Below are 10,412 nucleotides of genomic sequence, written 5' to 3'. Positions count from 1 at the left end.
ATTAAAGGGTTGTGTTTTTCACTGCCCTAAAATCCTATAGTTAACCGATTGTGACTGATACTTGTAGTTTTATCTATACAGACTATTGTTTTCTTCAAGTTGGGAGGTCATCTAATGGGTCTGCGCTGCATTCTGTGACAACAGGCTAGCCTTTTTAGTGGAATATAATAGGCTTGGCTTCTAAAGGACACCTAAATCAAATAACAAACATTGAATATATTATGGCTTCATTGTTTTTTCCCCACCTGGCAATAAAGCCTTTAGCACAGGTCCGTCTTGAGTTGGCTACACTTGAACTGTATCCATGGAGCAGAAATGTAGCTATGCCTGGACAGTAGCACCTATGGCAGTGGTAACATTTAATGATTTGGTAGACTTCCATGGGTTTTGTATAAGTAAATGGCAAATTAAAGCAAAATCTGACTTAAGGCGAGGTCTACACTTTAATTTTAAACAATTCTAAAAACCCATAAAGCTTTTGTAGGCATTTTAAGCATTTATAAAGATTTTTTCAACCAAGATATGTGAAATATAAGAGTTAGAATAGGGTAAAACGCCTCCCAAATGCAAAAAATGCCAATTTTTATTTATGGTGGTGTTTATGGGCATTTTAACACATTCCAAACTCCACAGGATGCGTTTTTTACATCCTATCAAGGAAATGCAATGGTATGGACTGGCCTATTGTAATAAATGGAAATTGCAAAATGGACTTTTAAACAGGGGAAACTTATTCTACAATTAGGCTTGGTCTACATGGACAAATTGGAAGGAACCCTGTCAGCAATAAATGGCTTTTATTCAACCTTTAACAGCTGTTAAAGATGAAAAATCATGAACTTGTGAGAATTGAGAAACCTCTTACTATGAGGTCATTAAAATTTAAGCTGGATTTTTTTTTTCCTGTAGTAAATATTATCATATGAGAGCGGGGATTGTGTGGCCAGACTTTAATAAAAAAACTTTCCTAGCATAGAAGTGTATGGAAGGGGTCTGAAGTAAAGTGAAAAATGAGCATGTTAACTCTGCCAAGTATTTTTTTAGATAATTAACCTTGTGGGCTTTTTGTCCCCTTTCATTTGGGACTTTTGAGTCCGCAACCACCTTCATCATTTTCGGCTTGTATTTTCGTTGTTGCATCTGTATGGGGATGCCAACAAGGCTGTTTGTGCTGGGATAGATGAAAAAATTAATTAGAGGTTCAGCTGTTATGCACACTTGGTGGTTTTGTTTTTCATTTTTAACAAAGCATCCCTATTTTAAGGTTGCGATGGAGGGTTTCCTTATCTTATCGCTGGGAAATATGCTCAGGACTTCGGCATTGTAGAAGAGGCAGACTTCCCCTACCTTGGCCGTGATTCGCCCTGCACTTTGAAGGAAGACGCTCTTCGGTACTACACAGCAGAGTACCACTACGTTGGGGGCTTCTATGGTGGCTGCAATGAAGCTTACATGAAATATGAACTGATTTTGGGGGGTCCTTTGGCTGTAGCCTTTGAAGTCTATGATGACTTTATGTTCTATAAAGGAGGGATCTACCACCACACCGGCCTGCAAGATAAATTTAACCCCTTTCAGCTGACTAACCACGCTGTCCTGCTGGTCGGGTATGGCACAGATTCAACCACTGGAGAGAAGTACTGGATTGTAAAGAACAGCTGGGGGGAGAACTGGGGAGAGAAGGGGTACTTTAAAATCCGCAGAGGAACAAATGAATGTGCTATTGAAAGCATAGCAGTGTCTGCCAATCCTATCCCTAAACTGTAACAAGCTGTAATGTCCAAAGTGAGCTGTACTCCATTCTTCGTTCCAGTCTAGGAGCAAAGCCCACAAAATGCCTTTATTCCCTTTACTAGCCAGGAAACCCTCTTCTGTTCATGCCCGTTTATAAAGGGTTGCTTGGTTCTGTACCCCCCTATAAAGAAACTACCAGGCATTTTGTAGCAGTTGCTCCTAGCCTAGGGCTACATTGGGCAGCTAAATTGAGTTTAATTGATGTTATTTTTGTTGGCAGCACATTGCATAGAAAGAGGCAAAATGGCAGGTTTTTCTGGTAATACTACTAGAACACGGAGCTGTGAAAGTCCTGCCATTTTGTCTTTCATTTATTCATGGGATGTGACTGTCCAACTGATATTGGATTTCTTTAAGACTTTTGTATATCACTTGAAAAGCTTTGTGCCGGGTGAGGCCCTTTCATAAAACTCTGAGATCCCCTTTGCCACAGCAGTATCAGTTTTGTGCTACAGTGACCTCACGGGTGAAATTGGGTACCAGGATTTGTGACATATTGGGTGATTATTCCCTAAAATATGTGAACCAGAAGAGACTCTTTACTAAATGTGAACGTAGGATCCCTTGGTGTCACGGGAGCCAGGATGCAGTTTTTTACTGCCAATTTATTATATTTGTTTAGCACAACATTGCCATTGCTGACCTTCTGAAAATCCTACTTGCTTTCAGTGTTCTCTCCAGCCCCTTTTAGCTGGGTGCATCACCTGGCACTTTTCAGTGACCACCCTGCTGTGTTTGGGTAGTTACTGATGCGTTGGGTTGCAATACAGGGGCCACCACCCACCTACAGCTTCTTGCCACCCAGCTTTAAAAAAAAAAAAAAAATTCTGGGTTGAGCACTGGTTGGTTCTAGTGATATACCTGGGAATCTGTTCCATGGCCAGGCAACTTGTATATTCCTCCTTAAATTGGAGATAATGCTGACAATCCAAAATGCTGATCTATATATGTGAACATAGACCTCCAAGTCTACCATAGTCTTGAGCTCTGTCCCTGAAGACAATGCAGTTCAAATGGGCTGTAGCCATTTGAGTCTAAAGGAAGATACCCATATTGGCAAGATTCCATTTTTCTTCAGTGTAATAGAAAATAGATTTTACCTAATTTCTTTCATGAGGCCAAAAGGGTTGTTAGTGAGACTTTCTCTGACAGAAACAAAATTTTGGAGAATGATGAAGACATATCGATAGGAATTGTATGGAAGAGAGGCGAAAAGTGGCGAAAAATACAGTAAAATCTAGAATCTTTTACAGAGAGAATCATGGAGGCTGCTATTGCTGACTTTCTGTTGATGCTACTTGCCTGGCCGTCATTCTGACTTCAATACTTTGATTCATTGACCCAGAGACGTATGCAGTTGAAGAATTGCCTGATCTGCATAATTGCTCCAGGTCTGTGAGCCGTAGTATGGAAGTGATCAGGTAATTGTATCAGCCAGGCGAAGCTGCTTGGAACCTCACTTCCTGCCTAGGTGACACCCAGGGGATTGATGAGTTTTGGAGTGATTCATATTTCTGTGGAGACTCCACTAGCAAGTCATTGACGGGATCACCATTGGCAAAAAGAAGAAAATTCAGTTCAGAGATAAACCAAGGGTGTCACCAGGAAAGAAAAGGGGCTTCTAGGCAATAACCGGTCACATGATGTTACCCAAGTTTTGGTGTGATAGCAGTACACCTGTTCTACCTTTTATATTAAATAACTTTCTGTATTTGTTTTTTCCTTTTGTCTTTGGTATGTTAAAATTTAAATGTAGCTTTAGGTTGAGATGTGAACAGGATATTATTTTTTCATCTTCTCTTGACTTAAATTTGAGTTCAGGCCATGTCATGCCACAGCTCTAAAAATATATCTTTGAAGTATGGAAAACTCCTTTCACATTACCCACACCTTTTTGAGATTTCTTATACAAGCCTTTTCCTAAAGGGATTTCTATGTGCCTTAATGAGCTTTAATCAGGGATGTTTTTTAAATTGATGCCTAATAAAGACTTATTTTTATTCTATCTTGTTGAGTATTTTTGTTTGTCATCTGTGTTGTAGATGTTTCATTGGTCACGTATCAAATTTATATATTTTTACGCTGCTGATCAGGATTGTCTTGCACCCCTTTTTTGTATGTGTAAAGTGATGTAGTCCTGCATCAGTCATTGTAAAGTGGTAGGGGAGGGACAGGGCAATAATTTTCCAGGATTGCCCAGCCACAATATTATGTCATGGTCCACAGCTACACTGGCAGCTTTCTAGTAATTTCAACAACTTTTCATTAACCTGCATTCAAACGCAATTGGGGATTTTAATTAACAAGGAGATGGTATCAGAATTGCCCCCCTTTTTTTTTTTTTTCGGTCTTCAGTCTTCTATTTCCTTTCACTAACTTCTAATTCTCCGTAGAACAAATAGATGGTAGATTAGCATCAATCAAGCAAATGTAACCACTTTCATTGGTACAGAAATCATAGTCTATAACCAAATATGTAGCCATCTGACATGGCTTCTCAATGTTCCTTTTACATCTTGTGTGCAAACTTTCTTTATTCTTGTGTTGATGTGCATCACATTACAACAGCCCATTCAAAATAAGCTGCAGATGTACCCCGCAGTGCCAATATTTTACATACCCATGTTTAAAAAGATGTAACACTGCCACGTATTACCAAATGCAAAGGCTATTACTCAAAAAAAAACATGACTGTATGTAGCGTTACCCCAATGCAGATGTGGGAATAGACACTCCCTTGGATTGGACTTCTGCATTCTCATGTACAAAGTCTGTCAAGTGGCTTAGGCTATGTACACGTCGTATGACTATCTGCAGATAATCGTCTCAGGGCTGATGTTGGATTGGAATCTGTGTGTACAGCATTTGTCTGTAGTTCCGATGACCGTCCTTGCAGATCCACGGACCTAATTTACTCCTAAACTTGCTACCAATGTGAATGTATATGATTCTCCTGTAGCTGTCAGCCGTGTGAAACCATTAGAGCAATTAACAGGAAATCCGTACATACACACCCTCGAGTTTCTGCCCTTCCATTTATTTTTCCCTACGAGATAGAAACAATCATTGTTCCAATCAGATGTCTTTGATCATTCATACACATGATATAACTTACCAAGACACGCATCCTTTCTGTCCAAAAGCTTGAAACCCATAATCTCTTGCCAGCTGCTGAATTCCCCTCAGATTAGATTGTTTTATTGGATGGCTATTTAAATTTTCATGGCGTTAGATTTTGCTCCCTGGGCTTCTTTTTTCAATTTGTCTAGAGTGTTCCTATAAAAATCAACCTGATATCCCCAGCCTAGTGTTAAGCTGTTATACCAAATCTTAGTTTTATAATAAATTGCAATGACACTCTGCTTGACATGAAAAATATACATTTATATATACCAAATATTTTCCACTTGTAACCATCGCAGAGAATACTTTCATTCTTGTGGGCGACAACACACACTGCATTTCCATTCATTTTGAATAGCTCTTTGAAGTTTGAGGTACACTTTTGAAATCACTGGGTTAATTCTAAAAGTAGATTATATGTACAAATAATATGTATCTACAACAGATATTGACCCAATTTCTCTAAAAATATACCAAGAGTATCCTAACAATTACAGCCACTAAATATAAATCTTCTATCTGTTCTAAAGAAAGAAAGCTGTAATTATGTCAAATACAAAAGCTTTACTGTTCTCTGAAGTACAAAAATAAAACCATTCAAAAACAAATGGACCCCAATAATAGCACAGTGGTTGTAAACATGTTAGTCAACCAATATATTGTAGAAAAGTTTATCAGAAGAATAAATATTAGATCCCATAGGGAGGACACCCCCCGGCCCTAGAAGGGCCTGATAAATGTGTGGTGTAGATACCTCCTTTCAAAATGGACTTTAAAGGCACCTTCAGTAATTCACATTTTCCAAAATTTGATTAATAAAAAAATATATATATTTGTTTTTTCATAAATATGTCAACATACACAAAACCTGTATCCAGTCTCAATTTTACACATTTGTGCAGATTCTGCTTCTTCAGGAGTTGTATGGTGACAATGTATGGTGTGGACCCAAAACTCCAAATATCGAAACTCATCACCAAGTTCAATAGTTCCCTTTAATGTCCTTAGATAATGAACATCTGACTGCAAATCAATATTGATGTCAGGCTGACGATATTGATATAATCTAATATAACATTGAACAATATGTCAAATTAGTCCAATATGGTGGGTTATCTAGGAGGGAGTCCGCCAGGAGTATACCAGGAGTACGAAGGGGTGCTGAGAAGTTCCTGGCTTTGCCCAGAAAGAAGAGAGCCAGAGTTATGAAATAAAACATTTTTTCAACATATTTCCTCCTGAGACTGATGCACTTGGTAAAGCGTAATTGCAGCATTTCTAGAATGTTCAAATAAAAGTCCTTTGGTTGGGCCGCAAACCAACTCTCAGCAGCATCTTTGACGTTAGAAATGTCCTCAAAACTTTGCCCCTTGAGTTGTTTCTTCAAATTTGGGAACAGATAATAGTCCGAAGGGGCCAGGTCAGGTCAGTAGGGGGGATGATGGACCAATTGGAAACCCAGGGTATTCAATTAGGCAGCCACAACGTTGTACGTGTGCGCAGGTGCATTGTCCTGCAAAAAAAGGATCCCTTTGGTCAACTTTTCTCTGCATTTTGTCTTAATTGCCTCCTTCAGCTGGTGCAGGAGGTTAGCATAATACTGTCCGGTGATACTAGAGCCCTGGGGTAGGTAGTCCACCAACAGAATACGGTCTTTGTCCCAGAAAACAAACGCCATGACTTTTTTGGCCGATTTCTGGGTTCGGAAATTCTTCGGCCACAAGGACCCACTGTGGCGCCATTCCTTTGACTGTTCCTTGATTTCAGGATCATAGACGTGGAGCCAGGTTTCATCCTCAGTCACTAACCTAGCCAAAAAGTCCTGTGCAGCTTCAAAATGGGCCAAATTAGCTTTGGATGCTTCAATTTGTTCCTTCTTCTGATCACTGTTCAAACATTTCGGCACACGCTTCGCTGAAAGCTTGCGCATGTCTAGGATAGTGGTGATAACAAACCCAACACGCTCCCATGAGATGTCAAGTATCTGGGCTATCTTTTTTGTGGATATTCGCCGGTCCTCAATAATCAGCTCATGGACCACATGGCAGGTTGCCGGGTCAGTTGAGGTTGGGGGGCGCCCACTGCGGGGCTCATCTTCACTAGTGAAATGCCCAGCCTAGAAACAAGATATCCAGGTTATGACAGTGCTGTAGGAAGGACACTTCTCCCCAGTGTTTGTGACATCTCATTGTGAATGTCCTTTGATGACTTTCCCTGGAGAAACAAAAACTTAATGACGGCCCGTAACTCCAACGACGTGAAACTTGCTTGTTCCTCTGCCATCACAGCTTCTCACTAAAAAGAAAAAACAGTTTTGAGAATCGCAAAGACCTGATATTTGCACAGTTACATACTAAGATATTAGGCTGTCATATGCCCACACACTCATTTTTCTATTACATCTGGAAGGGGGCAAAGCCAGGAACTTCTCAGCAACCCCTCGTATCTGCAAACATATAGTATTTCTTTGTTAAAAGAAATTCTTTTAGACCCCATTAACACTCAAATGTTCATTACCACAGCACATGATGCACCTGCTTTATGTAAAGTGTGTTGTTGTTATGTAAATGTCATTGTGCACACATTAGGCCAACAAAAAGCAAATGCTTTTCCTGGTTTGTTGGATCACCCAGGTTATCCCCTGACAGTCAACCTTCTCCAGTTTTAGTGAGCTTTTTTAAACTATTCCCATTGTATAATACAGCCCAATGTATAGCAGGGCACCACTAGCGTTGTTGTTTGGATTCAGATTGAAGTCTAATCACTTAATAAATTTTGGTTCCACAAGAACTGAAAAGGGCAGATTTTAAATCAAAATTTGTGTTTTGTGTGCAATTTAACGTGTGCACAATTCAAGTTACACAGCTTGTACAGATCTACACTGTCTCAACTACCTTGTGTTACCATTGTAAAAAAAAATATTAAAATACAAAACTTGGTGCGTGTATACTTGTAATTACAAAGTTTATACAGTTCTAAAGGTGGTCTGTTTTGTCTTTATTGTGCATTTATTACTGTTGAGATTCAACAGCAAAAAACCCCTTAGTGATTCCATTACACCATAACCAGGTTTCTGAGACCCCAAGGGGCTGTAAATTAAAGAATTTGAATTTTTCCACGTTGCTTTCTAATCCGCCAAAAATTATTCCACACCACCACTACCACTGTACAAATTTTTATTTAGAAAAATGTTCCACAGATATTTGGTGGTCAATCCCATTGTGGTGCCTTTGGCTGCTGTAGTTACTCTCCAGAGACCAGTGAATACTGCAAATAAAGTTCCCATTAACTTCAATAGTATTTGAACATTTAAAATTAAAAGTTTTGGACCAGTTTGGTCAAAAGCCAATTGCCCTAAATTTGAACAACACTACAATGTACCACAATATATACACAGTGTGTTTCGATGCTCTGCATTGGATCATGTCCATATGTACATTACATTACATGTACATTAGCATATATTGCTACGGAAAGTCTTGGAGCTCTATTTGAAGTAGTGAATCTATCACTCACTGAAACATTCCCTGGTGGAGAATCTTCCAGGTCCATGTGTATCAATGGCAATAACTAATTCTCCATCAGTAAATGTCAAATTCACTGCTTTATAAAAAGTGTGAATTGGCTGCTACTTTTTGTAGTTTCTATTTCCATCATTGTTTATAGATGTGAATCCAATCATGGGAATCCTTGTCCACCAGATGGAGACACAAGTTAGTTTGTCCAGGGAGTAAAGTTGAGTAATAAACTGAAGGGATAACAAGGAAGGAAGTGAGGGAGTGTTGTCAGTCTACATCTTGCATTTTGCTGTGTTTGGTAGTTATTGTGAACTTAGCCTTGTATCCAGTGCAGTATTATTATTTATGTTATAACAGATTCATAATAAGGATATTGGACAATTATACTCAAAGAATCCTCAGGACCATGGGACATGCCATTATTATATATATTTGCTAGAAGGGTGTGGATAAACATGGAAAGCAACAACAGGCAAAATACAAAATAAATAATATGAACACAAAAATATGAATCTATATAAACAATCTAATTCTCCAACAAAATAGTTTCTTTATCTTCAAAATAATAATAAACTTGCAATTTGCCTAATATCCATTGGGGTTATTAAAAAAATTGTGTGCCACAAATTTCAACTTCAGTGCAAACAACATAAACTGCACTCACCAGACTAATTGGGACTGCTATGTAAATTTAAGGTATTATTGCACTTGTTATTACACTCTTGTGTCCTAAATTATCTCCTTCTGTGGCTTTTTGATATACTGTACTGTTGCAACTTCTACTGAAAGATTTGCCTTTTAAAATCTTCCTCAACAAAAATACCCAGGCTCCGGGGTGTACAGATCTCATAATATCCTCATAAAACAAAACATGCTATACTGTATAAAACATGAGAAAATGTAAAAACTCTACTCCATGGAATAGTGATGTTACAGTAGTAGAAAACTGCCTGGTGTGTTTTAGTCTCCTGGTGCTTTAGTGGTCAGTATGGCTGATTTATGCACCCGGAATAGGATACAGCCTCAATAGAAAAGCAATGTTGTCTCCCACTAACTCATACTGGGTACTATTGTTGCCCCCAACCCTTGCTGGGCACGATTGTTCCTAACACCTCTTACTGGTCACAATTTCTCCCATTTCTAAGCTCAATTGTTACAACCACCCCTGCTGGACACTGCTTTCAGGGGATTCTTTCCTCCACAGATACTAACACTTGGAATTTTTCTATCCCACTGCTTTTATGTGTTTCTACATGACCAGGGTACAGCATTAGAAGCCTTCCTCTGCCATGACCGATTAATCCACCCCACCAATTACTCCCCCACAGTATAGAAAACCATAACACAATTTCTTGGTGAAAAATTGGCCACAGCAGCCCCCTTTTATTAACCATGCACTTAAATACATTAACAACAATATTTTAGCATAAAACCGGAACAATTCTTTAAACAGATCCATGAAAGGTATGAATTTCTCTTAGTACTCCAGCTGTCTCCGCTTTCCCACCAGGCCCTCAGGCGCTCATACCCCGCCTCAGGGACAGTTAGCAGATCCCATATTCCAAACTAGCCTCCACAACAACCAAGTGTCATGCGAGGCCACCCTTACTCTCCCAACAAAATTTCTTCCGTATCCCCATCCCCTCTTATATTTCCCTTACCCCACCTCTAACTTCCATGGACTTGAACAACAGAAAACCCGTCACAAGCCGCAAACTTCACACCTTAAGTTTGCGAGCACCGCCACACCTTGACTGCACGCTGCAAGGCGTCCCCCAAGCTCAGCAACCATAAATCATTGCCCACTGCGTTAAGGTGAACACCATCCCTACGCAACAGTAACTCCGGGTCAGATTCCAACTCCCTGTGTCTAGCCACCAATGCCCCAATCCTTCCCAGAAAACGGCCCACCTCCCTATTTACTTTTATCCGGGCCTTATTTACCCGCTCCACAGAACGGGCCTGTCGCCATGCCAA

At 39.6% G+C, this 10,412-nt stretch overlaps 1 protein-coding gene across 1 annotated transcript in view; it reads left to right on the top strand.

Annotated features, from left to right (window-relative positions):
- CTSC (cathepsin C) overlaps positions 1-2,477 on the top strand; it is a 14,127-nt gene extending 11,650 nt beyond the window's left edge. The window contains exon 7 of the mRNA XM_072398633.1: positions 1,265-2,477. Coding sequence (XP_072254734.1) covers positions 1,265-1,767 — 503 coding nt within the window. The 3' untranslated portion in view covers positions 1,768-2,477. The remainder of the gene's footprint in view (positions 1-1,264) is intronic.
- The last annotated feature ends 7,935 nt before the right edge of the window (positions 2,478-10,412 follow it).

This window comes from Pyxicephalus adspersus, chromosome 1 (genome assembly GCF_032062135.1).
Source record: "Pyxicephalus adspersus chromosome 1, UCB_Pads_2.0, whole genome shotgun sequence".
NCBI lineage: Eukaryota > Metazoa > Chordata > Amphibia > Anura > Pyxicephalidae > Pyxicephalus > Pyxicephalus adspersus.
Note: the sequence above shows the minus strand (reverse complement) of the source record. Positions and strands in the feature narration are given on the sequence as shown.